The 12,917-nt window shown below is 41.2% G+C and overlaps 1 protein-coding gene across 1 annotated transcript in view; it reads right to left on the minus strand.

Moving 5' to 3' along the window:
- Positions 1-203: 203 nt before the first annotated feature.
- Positions 204-12,917, minus strand: part of SLC5A1 (solute carrier family 5 member 1) — a 28,287-nt gene continuing 15,573 nt past the window's right edge. The window contains exons 6-15 of the mRNA XM_026119196.2: positions 11,014-11,119; positions 10,714-10,794; positions 9,378-9,598; positions 8,893-9,028; positions 8,029-8,136; positions 6,715-6,865; positions 5,909-6,077; positions 3,575-3,790; positions 3,149-3,248; positions 204-2,300 (exon numbers count right to left, since the gene is read on the minus strand). Of these exons, the coding sequence (XP_025974981.2) occupies positions 2,077-2,300; positions 3,149-3,248; positions 3,575-3,790; positions 5,909-6,077; positions 6,715-6,865; positions 8,029-8,136; positions 8,893-9,028; positions 9,378-9,598; positions 10,714-10,794; positions 11,014-11,119 (1,512 nt within the window). The 3' untranslated portion in view covers positions 204-2,076. The remainder of the gene's footprint in view (positions 2,301-3,148; positions 3,249-3,574; positions 3,791-5,908; positions 6,078-6,714; positions 6,866-8,028; positions 8,137-8,892; positions 9,029-9,377; positions 9,599-10,713; positions 10,795-11,013; positions 11,120-12,917) is intronic.

Below are 12,917 nucleotides of genomic sequence, written 5' to 3' on the forward strand. Positions count from 1 at the left end.
TTTCTTACCTGTTTGTCATCCAGTGTTGTTACCTAGAGCCAAAATCTAGACACCAAATAAAATGGTAACTTTCTCCCAGTGTTGGCAGCTGACAGCGTCTCAAGAGGTTTGATTTTGACCCTGTATTAACTGAAGCCCAAATTAAGTTTCTTTGTCTTCCATTATATTATCTAAAAAAAATCCATCATTTTGTGGACACCAAATACTTTAAAATATACAAATACTTTAATACATACAAGCCTTCATAGTTCATTAAATATAATTAATTCCATGATCTTTAAAATACTCTATCACTGCATTAATTGTAAGAAGACAGTTTGCACTGGTATTTATAACACATTGATTTGATCTGTCCTATGCAAAACATTTCAGTATACTGCAGGGATTTTACTGAAGATCTGAGATTTTGTTTGGGATTCAAGAGAAGAAAAGATATTGTGAGAAGACTGTAAAGTGACAGCGATTAAAGCTGCAGGACTTAGCAGCTTTGTGGTGGAGCATGTACAGAGACACTATATTAGCTTCCTAGTGAGACTTCTTGCAGTCCAGTGCATCCTGATGCAAAATACCGCGGGACAACATGCTGCACTGAGATGATCTGAGACCCTGCAGCATGCTGTGACACACGTACAACAGTAACAAGGAATTGTTATGTAGCTTGACTGCAGCAACTGATGTCTTCTTTTTATAGTCAATTCCCCAAAATGCTGAATTAGATGGTAAGAAAGTCTATTTTTTTGTGTGTTTTGAAGTATCACATCTGTCTTTTCCTGTGTCTTCAGTTGGTTTCAAATATCCTAATCAACTGAAGACAATCAGACTAGTTTAGCTGATATCCCACAGCTGTGCCTATTCTCCTTCATTAACTCATAGTCATACTTAATTGTCATACAGCATGAATTATATTTCTCAATGCAGCCTCCAGAAGAGAGATTTGTAGTTTTGCAGAAAAACAGTGTAAAGCCCTTAAATGTGCTTGAAAGAAAAATGCAAACCCAGCATTCCGATGCTTTGAACTTTTAACCGTGTGCATGGATTGTTACATAGCACAGTCCACAGAAAGAGGCAACTAAATAATAATCTACACCATCCCCACAAAAAACGGGTCCTAGTAACTATGGGAAGAGATTAATTTTGACACACCAAGCTGGAAATGACTCCACAAATCTATCTATCTATATATATATATACACACACACACATATATATACATGCACACATGTATATGTATTTTATATATATATACACACACACACACACAATGTATTGTATGTATGTATATAATGTGTGTATTTTATATAAATAAACCTTCCCATTCAAGTATAGATACACATTAAAATATACAGAGAGGGGCAGCTTTTGAAGTTAACCTTAAACAGAGAATCTATCATAAGCAGAATTCTTTTTAGGCTTATTGAGACCTGCTTTGCCTAATTTCAAATCCCAATCAATTCAGATGTTTACTGTTCCACTGAATACTGAGAAACACAACCCAATGAAATATGTCAGAGAAAGTTAGAGGAGGGGGAAAACTGATAACAGAAAAATAGACAGTGTCAAATACACAAATATATACACTTTTACTTAAGGTATCCTGTGCTTAGAGGGAATAAAAGTGATTGTTTATCTTGAATCCATAGAACAGCCCCTCAGTTCATTTTGCTGTTGTTGTTGTTGTTATTGAATTATTGTAAGGAAAAAGAAATCTGAATGTTCAAAAAAGGAGTGAAAATCAAACCAGTATCATCAACCCTTTAAGGTTCATATGGCTCATACAGCCTTCATCTGCACCTCAGATATGAAATGTATCATAAGAAGAGAGAACATTGGATGGAAGTTCTGAACCAGGACTGATCCTGGACTGATTCAATGTCTAAACAGAAATTCTCTCTCTTGACATCCCAATAGCCCTGCCCTTTAGACTGTTGAAATTACAATCACAAAACCAATGAATGAATCATTCTAATTTTTACAAACTTAAACAATGAAAATATCAAGTGTATCTAACTCTGTAAATTTACAAGTCATTGTCTTTGCTGAATAATACAGTACAATTTTAGAACTGTAATCAGAGGTTTATGCAAAATAGGCATGGCAAAATACAGCCACGGTCAATAGGATGACGCCATTGATATTCACAACATTTCTCCAAAGTGGCACTTCTGTAGTGTCAGTCAGTTTCCTCCGCATTGCTTCCTCCTCCTCTTTGCTCAGTTTGGGTCCTTTTTGCATATCTAAGCCACAGAACCAGTTGTAAGCTTTCTTTAAGCATCCTGGCTCTTCTTCATTTTCCTCTGAAACTGGAAGGAGTAACACACTGGTCATGAAACGTAAACATGGACCACCGTATGTGTTAAAAGATCTCAGTGACTGAGGACAATCCTATATTTACTATAGCAGCTCTAATTTATGGTCTTAGCTACATGGAAACAGTTTAGTACAAGTAGAAGAATCAGGTGAATAATGTGATTTCACAGCTCACCTGCAAAAAGTGTGATTTATTGTATGTTGCAGGAGGGCCTTTTTCAGCCTGGAGACTTGATCTGGTGATTGAGAAGCAGGCCACACTGCAAAGCTTAACCCGTTATCTCCATTTTTCAATACTTTAATACTTTTAATTAAAATCCAAACAGATGAGTTTGAGGATCCTTATGAAAATGAGCTTGGCAGCAGAGCCAGAAGCCTGGCAAAGACAGTAGCTGTTCCTGCCCAGACGGAGGCCTGGCAATTCACTTTCATGCTGCCCAGCACTTCATCTTCGCTGCTTCAATCCTAGCTTCTACATACCATTTCCAAGTGAATTCTCATTGTATCATTCCGAGTGCAAGTCCCACACAGCTCTGCCAACACATGTCACCCCGACCTACAGCTTCTCCACTGTTTTAGTCCTAGAACTGCCCCCTCACTACATAGAGAATGAATTTTTTCCCTTCAAATTGGCTTCACTTCTGATCTATGCTAAGCTTGACAGATTGGTAGAAGGTACCCTACTAGCCCCTTAAACTTGTGAGGCTTGAAGTTTTGTTATTTTGAGGGTTTTTTTCTTTGAATATCAAGCATGTTACTGTTCCTTCAGGAATGAAATAAGGATTCTCAAATATACTGATAGCATCTATAGATATTACAACAGAAGTTATTCAGCAGTCACCTGATTCCACATCTTTTTCATCAGGTTTCTCCTGCTCATCTGCATCAAGATCAATACGTTCCTCTTTGCTATTCCGCAAAGTCCAGCACAAGCGGTGAAGCTGCCATGAAATGAAAGGAGTTTATAACAGTACAGTCTTAATACACAGAGACAAGCAAGTCTGGCCAGCACATGAACAAGCTATAAGACCATAGCATCCCAAATGTCTGTTAAATCAACATCTAAGATTATTATTAGGAATTAGGAATAATTAGGATTATTGGGAATCACTGAAGACTTGTAACAGATAAACGAGGACTACTTCCTTTGCTTTCTTACAGGGACTAGATGATGTTTATAGCTGAAACGCCCGGAGTAATAGTGCTGAATACCAATGGTTTCACTGAGTTCCTTTTCCTGAGGAGCAGGAGTGCAAATGATACTCACGTGTACATCAGGAATGGGCTTAGTCATTAGGGAGACTACCAAGATGATGATGAAGCTAATCCCAAAGAGAATTATTGCGAAGTAAAGGTAATGAATCCCACAGATGATGAATGGACAGTTGGAAGGGTTGACACAGCTGCCAGTTCCATAGGCAAACTCTGTGATCATTCTAATGAGTCCAACTATCAGCCCAACGAGCATGCCCCAGAAGGCACCCTGTAGAAAAGTGACAGAAGTTATCAAAATGAGAGATTTCAGGCATAGAAATAATTCCTCCCGAGCTCTGAACAGTTGCTGGAGGAAACATGGAGGTGATTACATGTTACAGTGGCTTTCACACATTATTTATGGTTTTTAACCCAGATAATTTCAACGACTGTACTTCCAGCTCAGCATATTAGCACAAGTGAAAGGGGTGGTGACTAGTAGCTCAGATAAAGAATAAGGAGAGCACCTTACCCAGCTTTTATTAGTGGTTTGTACAGTGCATTTGAATAGCAATGGTAATGCTGAGTATTGGTAAACCTCAATTATCTGCTAACGCATTCATAAATTGATTTAGACATGCAAGTGAAGGATACCATGGATACTACAGATAGGACTGAACCATCAGGCTACTATGTGATACAATTATATAATTACCGAACGACACCCGCAAAGCCAAAATCATTGCTGGAAAAAGGAGTGAAAAGTAACTGAAGTTACATTCACTTGGCTGTAGATTTAGCCCAAAGCACAGAGGACACATACAAATGTGTCTGGGCACAAATTGAAATAGAGGAAATTCTGTTTAAATGTAAGAAAAAACTTTTTTACTGTAAGGGTGATTGAACATTGGAACAGGTTGCCCAGAGAGGCTGTGGAGTCTCCATCCTTGGAGATACTCAAAACTCAGCTGGACAAGGCTCTGAGCAACCTGTTCCAGCTGACCCTGCTTTGAGCAGGGGAATTGGACAAACTCCAGAGGTGCCTTCCAGTCTCAACCATTCTGTGATTCTCTGACGTCAAATAACTGATGATGGTAGCACAAAATTATAAATCCTGAGAAAAATGTTCTAGTTTTAATGCTGAGTTTGAGAATAAAACAGTTTTAATTATTCAGTTGTCAAAGTCACAGAAAGGTTTCGAAGTAAGACAGGATGGTTAATTCCATTTCTAGCTGAAAGAAGAATGATTATGAGGAAGAAATATTGATAAATCTCGTAAGCAGTTATAATATGGGAATTTATCTTATGCAAGGTCTCAGTTCTCTGAAGCTTTGATGCTTGTCTCCTCTATGGACCCAAATTCAAAGGGTGCAGTGTACACAAAACTCTGAGGATTTTACTAAATTCTTCCTCAGGTAAAACTCCAAGTAAAGTCAATGACAGATTGCCATGAATGACAAAGATTTACTCTCATTTGTGAAACTTAGCCGTACTGGGACAGGAAATGGAAAGTCCCCTGTGTGTAAAATGCGCTTTTTTTTTTCTTTCTTTTTTGGGGGGGGATATATTCACAAATAATCACCGAACTGGTCCCTAGGAAAAACAGTGAGAAAAAAGTTCCAGTCACACTCAAAAGCAGAGAAGTTATTTCTCTTTCCAGGCTTTCCAATTATATTGCATGAGCACCTCAGAAACTCTGATGAACTTATCCTTCTGGGAACATATCTGAGAAACAGGAAGCATTATTACTCCCAGTATTACAGAAAAGAAACTGAATTTCTGAGTATTGAGTTTTCAGTACGTCTGAGACCCCAGTTGTGACGACTGGCTGCTGGTGCCATCAAAGCACGCGACAGAGTTGAGAGCAGACCTCTTGCCTTCTGATTTCCTTACAAAGGCTTAAGTACAGCATTTCTCCCTGTTTGCTGCACTAAGAATCAAAATCAATGATCTCGAACTGGGGCTTACAGGCAATGGGAAACAATCCATAAAACAACACCAATTTTGTTTAAAAGTTTGTTGACAAAGGTATATAGTGGTCTAGATTAACACGTCAGGTGATGTGTTTGTTACAGCAGTTTAGTGACCACTATCCTGAAAGATTACTTTCAAATATTAGGTCCCTATAAATTATCCACTAGCAAAGCTATAGATAACCTAAATTTCAGACCTATCTAGGAAGTCTAGCAGCACAGATTTACCCACAGAGGGTAGAAAGGGTGGATCATTATTTATCAAACTAGCACAGACTTTTTTCAAACAATTCATCTCTAAAACTTCAGGCCCTGCGACATGGAAGCACAGGGTAACCAGAAAGAAGCTGCTAATAAAAGACACCAAAACAAAAAAGCAGTTGCCCAGTACCTAAAGAAACATGCAGCGTACCTGTTTCCTAATTCGTACTTACCGGCTCATTGACCCGCTTGCAGAAGATAGCAAGCAGGAAGGCAGCAGCAATTGGTGGTCCCAGGTAGCTGGTGACTGACTGCATGTAGTCAAAGAGTTGCCCACTTTGAGCTGACTGTACCACAGGAACCCAGGCAATGCTGACACCAGTTAAAACTAACATAAATGCCCTGTAAACATAGCCAGATATTCAATTAGCCACCTGCTTGTAAGCATCTTTCAGAAATGAAAGAATCAGCAATTAATCAATAATTTAAATGTTCATTTTGTATTTCAGCCAACAAAATCAATGATAATGGCCAGTTACCACTGAATGAACAAACAAACAAAATCCAACTTTGATACCGTGTCCATTAAATATCAGGGAGCTTACAGCTAAATATGCAATTAAAACATGAAACATGAAAACTTTCCTTTGTTGGTTATGTCTAGAGATGAATCAATAGCAGATCAACTAGAAGAATAGCTACTATACTGATGCTGCAGTATGGTGTAGTGTAAAGGCTGCAAAGATGTTTAAAATAGTTCTCTCTGAGTAACAGTGGGAAATAAATGTTGAGAATTAGTCTGGCTATTTCATGCATCACTTTCAATTTGGAAACAGGGCTTGCAATTTATATCATACATTATCGATGAAGAAGGTGTGTATGGGACAACGTGTCTGGCCACAGGAGGCCACTGCTGCACTGCCTGCACACTGCGAACACAGGTTTTCACCCAGGCACTTTACAAGGTGCTGTTTGGCCATCTGTAACCCACTAGTGCTTGCTACGGTTTTTCAGCTGGGGAAGACTTGGTAACACTCACCTTCCTGCTAACATGAGCTCTTTCTCAGCTGCTTGTGGTCGAATCTTGGTGTAAATGTCCATAGTGAACAAAGTACTAGCACTGTTAAAAATGGAAGTCAAGGAGCTCATAAGGGAGGCCAACATGACTGACAACATCAGACCCCGCAGACCTGAAACACAAAGAGACTCCATACGTGAGCTGCGACGGGCGGTCAGGGAAGAGGCTCAGTCAGTGGCACCAGCCGCAGTGCTTTCTCCGACCGCTTCAGCCCCGCCAGCCGTGGGTATGTCTGGCGTTTTTATGTGCTGATGCCTGCCTGACACGTTCCTGCAACGCAAGCAAGGTGATGTCTGCCCAACTTTGGAAAAAACAGTGTTTACAGCAGTGACAGGGCAACGCTCGAGCTTTTAGGACTTAGATACTTCTTTTGTGAATGCTGCCTGATTAGACACTGTAAGAAAGAAAAATACCAAGTAGACTCCCCAACAATTAAAAAATTCATTTCCCTTGGCTACAGTCCAGCGCTCACTTGCTTGTGGTATATTTGTAAACCAGTTGCTTGGCATAAGTTTCTTTTGCTGTTTGAAAATCAGGGTAACCTCGTTTTCTAGATGGTATGAGGTAGTCAACAACATACTATAGGCAAGTACCATTGTATTATTATAAAACTAAGGGGAAGTATTAAATATCAGGGAAGTACTGTGGTCTGTATAATATTAATCTGTTCTTGGGTTTTCCGCAGAAGTTTCTCTTCCTTACGTGTATACTTAGTCCTCTCCAGAGTGGTGCCTTATTACTGAACAGGCTTTATACGGAACAGTGCACTTCGAGGATAGTATTTTCTCCTCTCATCTGCGGGGGTTTAACAGAAGAACTGCAGGTGAGCGCCTCCAGCTCAGAAATCCTGACAGAAACAGTCTTTTATAAACCACTGGCAAAGCAGGTTACTTTTGACCTTCCCAGAAAGGGAGGACAACTACCATTTCATCAGCTCCTATCTGCCACCTGAGAGCTGGCATCGTCAGCATATAGCTGTCTTGCACCTCCAGCCACAACCACCAATGCAGCCTGCCTCTTTGATTAACAGTGTATAGTGAAGACTGTCCTCTGTGTACCAGAATGAGCTCAGGTTTTTCAATACATAAGTCAGCACAGAGCTGCTGTGATAATTTACAGATTAAATTAATCATATTAAATGACAGTTCAGGCCCCTAGTTCTAGCAAGAATTTCTGAATCTAAATCTGTGACTTGGGCTCCCTCTATCCCCTGTTATTATAGTCTGGCAGCCTCACCTTTCCGAAAATAAAAAAATAATACAGAGACTGTCTTACCGTTTGGCATAAGCTCTACTACCATCTTGGGATAAGCAATATTTGTACAGCCAACTGCGGTGCCACATTCCCGCTGACAGATTTCAGGCACAACACAAGCCACCACATCTGAGGAGAGGATAACAAGGCCGGGTTACACAAGGGCGTACTACCAACGCATTGCTCCCAAATTTGTCGAGCTTCTAAAGTTTATCTCCGTGCCGACCCGCTGGACTGGCATGCTCAATACCACCCTCGGGCTGCTAAGAGGGAAGGGGGTGATTCTAAGCCTCTCCCCCCTCTTTCCTCTCTAAAAGAATAGTAAAAAGTGCTGCAGATCAAGAAAAAAAAAATCAGAATGAATCTGTCAGACCAGGACTGAACAACACACGGAGAGCAAGTCAAAAAACAAGCAAGGATCACAGCACAAACACCCCTCCAGTCTGAACACCCCTCCTCTGCCCGCTGCTGAACACGCCGATGGCTACAGGGAGAGGGAGGGCGGCACTGCCCCGGGCTGCTCCGCAGCGCGCACGCGCGGTACGCCTCTCCGCAGCGGAGGACCCTCTTTCCCCACTGCCAGCAGAAGATCAGACCTGGGCAGCGTTTCTCACTCATTTAGCCAGGGCGGGACTGCAGCACGCAGGCCGCTGGGGAGGGATCCTGTGAATTCCTGCCCCCCGAGAGGGACAGTGACGGCGTTAGCAGAAACCTGGGGCCAGGGAAACGGGAAGGACCTCCAGCATCTTACCAGGCAGGAACTATTCATGCATGCATGTGCCTGCACAACCTAGATGACAAGGGGACAATCTAACAGGTATTTAGGGAAGGACAGAGAGGGGGAAATTGAGAGAGGCTGGCAGAGATCTGCATGCTAGGATATACCTGTGTACAAAATTCGGCTGATCATTCCAGTCATCACCATGAGAAACATAGGCAGGATCTTCAGGTACCCGCACATGATACAGCCGGCCTTCACGTGGGACATGTTCTTGCCAGAGAGACATCTCTGGACAATAACCTGTCGATGAGACATGGCAAGCATGCGTGACTCCAGCTGAGGACAGCGTTACACGTACACCATGCCAGCTTCCCGGCACAAGGTGGCACTTAGCCTGTGCCGCGGTGAGAGAGCCTCTTTACCTTTCCTACCGCTAGAAAAATAAAAGCTACATGAAAATCAAAGGATATACTTAAAACAAGTAAAGGAAAATATCCTTTATCCAGTGTATGTATAAAAGGCAGCACTCTTTTTCAGAAGATGTTCTCAAAGCAGATAAACTAAAAAGCCAAAAAGGAATAAAATATTTACATGAACAACAGATTTTCCAAATTTTCAAGATTTTCAAGGCATATAGCTTCCACATTACCTGATCTGTGCACCAGTACCACAGAGTAATGATGCTCATACCGAAGACAAGCCCTGGCCATGGCAGATCTCCACTGATGGGATCTCGGAAGATGTGAAAGGAATCTTTCCGAGGAGTATAGCAGTCTGGATCAATTGTAGTATTTCCATAGGAGATATTGGATGGAATTGCAGCCATATACTTTGTCACAAAATTGTCATACCCTCCTACTTCGGAAAATGCTGCAAAATTCAAAGTAAAGGTAGTAATAAACTATTTAATACTGGAAAAATCTCTAATAGAGCTAGAGAGCTCAAGGAGAAAATTCCAGAATATGGATGTAAAATAGTCTGGCCAGTATATATCAACATTTTCAGAAGACAGTATAGAGTGTTTTACAAGCATTCACACAATCAAAGTGACCTATCTTTTTAGGTCTCTATGCAGCTCTAAAAGATTGGTTTAGGCTCCTCTGTCTTGATATCTTCTGTGCATGCCTTGCCAAGAAGTGAAATGAAGATATAGTACTTCCAGACTATGTCAGCCTAGGGAGAACGAAAGGCAGAGTCTTACGAGATTAGGTCAGTCTGAAGTTATTCTTGTTGTAACAATGTGGAGTAATTACTTTCCGTGAAAGACTTGGCTGGAGGAAAACCAAGCGCTGAGTAGATAGAAGGAAAAGGAAAGGACACTATGAAATCACAGAATTTCTTACTACTACTTCTTACTTTCTTATGACCCCTTCCCATTACTTCTGTTTCACAGCATGATTTCTGTTTTAAAACGTATATGGTCTTCTGGACACATACCGACGTATTCGTTAACATGCAATTCATATCTCTTCTCTGACTGGCAATATAATGGCATCCATACAAGCTACAGGGCTTACTTAAAATGTTAATACGTTTGGGGTGTTTTAGCACAAGGCAGCAGTTAGAAACAGGGAAAAGCCATGCCATGTGACCAACAGCTCTTCACTTTGAAGCAGAAATTTTATGCACTAGCATCTAAAAAACATTTGAATGGTAATCTTCTTGAAACAACTACTCTCTGAACTTCCCAAGAGTATCATCATCACCTGCAAACAACTCTGCATTTACCTCATAAGCCATCACAAGTCCTGTTCTCACATAGGATACTGCTCATTACCTTACACATTCCCCTGTACTTTGGAGATGGAATGATCTCAGTAATTAAAGGGCTTGGCAATATGACAGTGTTTTTCCATGGCAAACAGATGTTTGAACTGAAATCTGCTGGTTGTTGACTTAAGGGCTCTGCATTGAAGAATCCCCTTCTGTGGGCACTATGGGATTTGTGGTTGGACATTTCAGATTAATTCATCTCCTTTACTTACCAAATCCCGTGAGAATAAAGGCTCCCACTATCATGATAAATGTTTGTAGGGTGTCTGTGTAAATCACAGCTGCCAGGCCACCTAAAGGCAAAGAAAAGTCAAGACACATAGGTTAACCCCTGCACAAATGCCTCTTTTTCCTTTTCTCACCATCTCTCTCTTTCAAAAAAAAAAAAAAGACCATAACAAATCACTCCCCTTTCAGGTTTTCATTTCTCCCCTCTTACCTCCCCCTCCTGTCTTTTCTTTTTTCTCTCTCCGCTAACTTCTTCAGTTTATCAGACTGTTCTGCAAACTCACCTGTGACGGTGTAAAGAGCAGTAATAGCAAGCAGGATAACTATGGCCAAATAAATATTCAGTCCCATAGCCAGATTTATAAATACAGCTCCAGAGAATATGTCTGCCTATAAAAGGAAAAATGCCACATTAGGGTATGTTTAAGTTCATGGTGATTGCATATCACACACGTTCATGTTGAGGGTACTGTCCCGACATATACAACTCCCACTTTACAGCATTGCACGAAAGAATAAAAATAAATGTGCAAAATGCAAATAGAGGCTGTCTTACTACAGTGGCCAGTCTCCTCTCAATGCCACGGAGAAACTCATTGCTGTTACTGCAAGAGCTGCAACGCTACTCAGAGTATTTCCAGACATTTTTCAATGGCTCATTTAAGCCAGACCCAGAGAGTCATTTCCTCACCACTGTGGGCTTACACATTGAGAGAAAGTTTAATAACAAAATACGTAAAGCCCAAATTACACCTACAACTGTGTCCAGGGATGGACTTTGTGATATCTCCAAGACACGTTATGGTTCTCTTCATTTAATGCTACTCTAAAAGTCTCACAATTTTTCCTTTACTGCTTACACACATATGGTATAGCCAGTATTCCTCATTCAGGACAAGTGGGGATTAAATGCAAACATCTTGTTTTACCACTGTTTTTAAATTCTTGTCAGAAATATTGGCATGCCTTTGGCTAACAGCATATCTACCAGGATAGGCGACATTATTTGCCCCCGGGGGTGAAGCCCGCACACAGGCAGCTACTGCAGGGCGACTGCCGGACAGCAACGCAACGGAGGAGCGAGACGTCCCGCAGGCCAAGCTGTGGGAGTCCGGAGCCTCGGACTGCAGAAAAGCCATCGGGGCTGTTTGTGTCCACGGCGGGGCAGAATAAGGCAGGGCAGAAATATTAGAAAGCAGTCGTGCAGTTTGGCTGGCTGGGAAGACCTGGAGGAAGAAACCCTTTTCACGGCACTGAGCGGCTTATGCCCTAGGTATTTCCTTCATTGCTCTTGGCTTCAGTTTAGCCTATATAGCGATAAATATTAATAGTCCTAAAATTACACCCACAAAGAATTATATAGTTAATTATTTAGCATCCTGAACAATACATCAGCTCCTCGGAACTGCTGAGTTACCTCCCAACTTCGCTGCTCCTCTCTCCCAATTAGATTATTTCCTTCCAATGTTTCCTTGTTTCTCCATTAATACTCTTTTATGGATACAATTAAAAGCTATCTTATCTCTTAAAAGCTTATCTTTCCTTTACATTACAGGCTCTCTCTCCAAAGCCACGCACAAATCACTCAGGAACGATTGGCAGAGCACAGTATAGCTAACTTGGAGCCTGCGAACATCATCCAGCTGCAATGTTGGGGGGTGTCAGGGTACTGGCACGTTCTCTTTCTCTTTATGTGACATGGAAAACCTTTGACACCATACAATTTTAAAAGAAAATTATCTTTCTTCCCCTTCTCCTCTCCCGGTAAATCTGTGCCAATACATTTACTACTAAAATTATGCACAATGAATCTAGAGAAAAGGCTGAAATACATTTAGAAATTCTGGTTTTTAAATTTCTGTTTTTCAAAAAGCATTCACGTCCTTTGTCATAACGCAGTCAATCACTCATCATCAAGATTTTATTTTCACTAGACCACTTTCTTTAGCATAATTACCAGGTGCAGCGACACTGGCTGTTAGCAAGCCCCTGAAATCTGACCGTCACGGGCATTGCTCACAAAGCACTGTACGCTCAGGAAGCAGGTACATGTCCATGCACCTGTGCAGCAGAAACCACCTGGGCTAAAAGATCTGGTGAGTACTGATCCCCAAGACCCTTGCGGGATGGCTCTGTCTGGGAAGTGATTGATTAGCTCCAAAACAAGGTAAGAAAGCAACAAAAATAC

This window comes from Dromaius novaehollandiae, chromosome 17 (assembly GCF_036370855.1).
Source record: "Dromaius novaehollandiae isolate bDroNov1 chromosome 17, bDroNov1.hap1, whole genome shotgun sequence".
NCBI classification, from domain to species: domain Eukaryota; kingdom Metazoa; phylum Chordata; class Aves; order Casuariiformes; family Dromaiidae; genus Dromaius; species Dromaius novaehollandiae.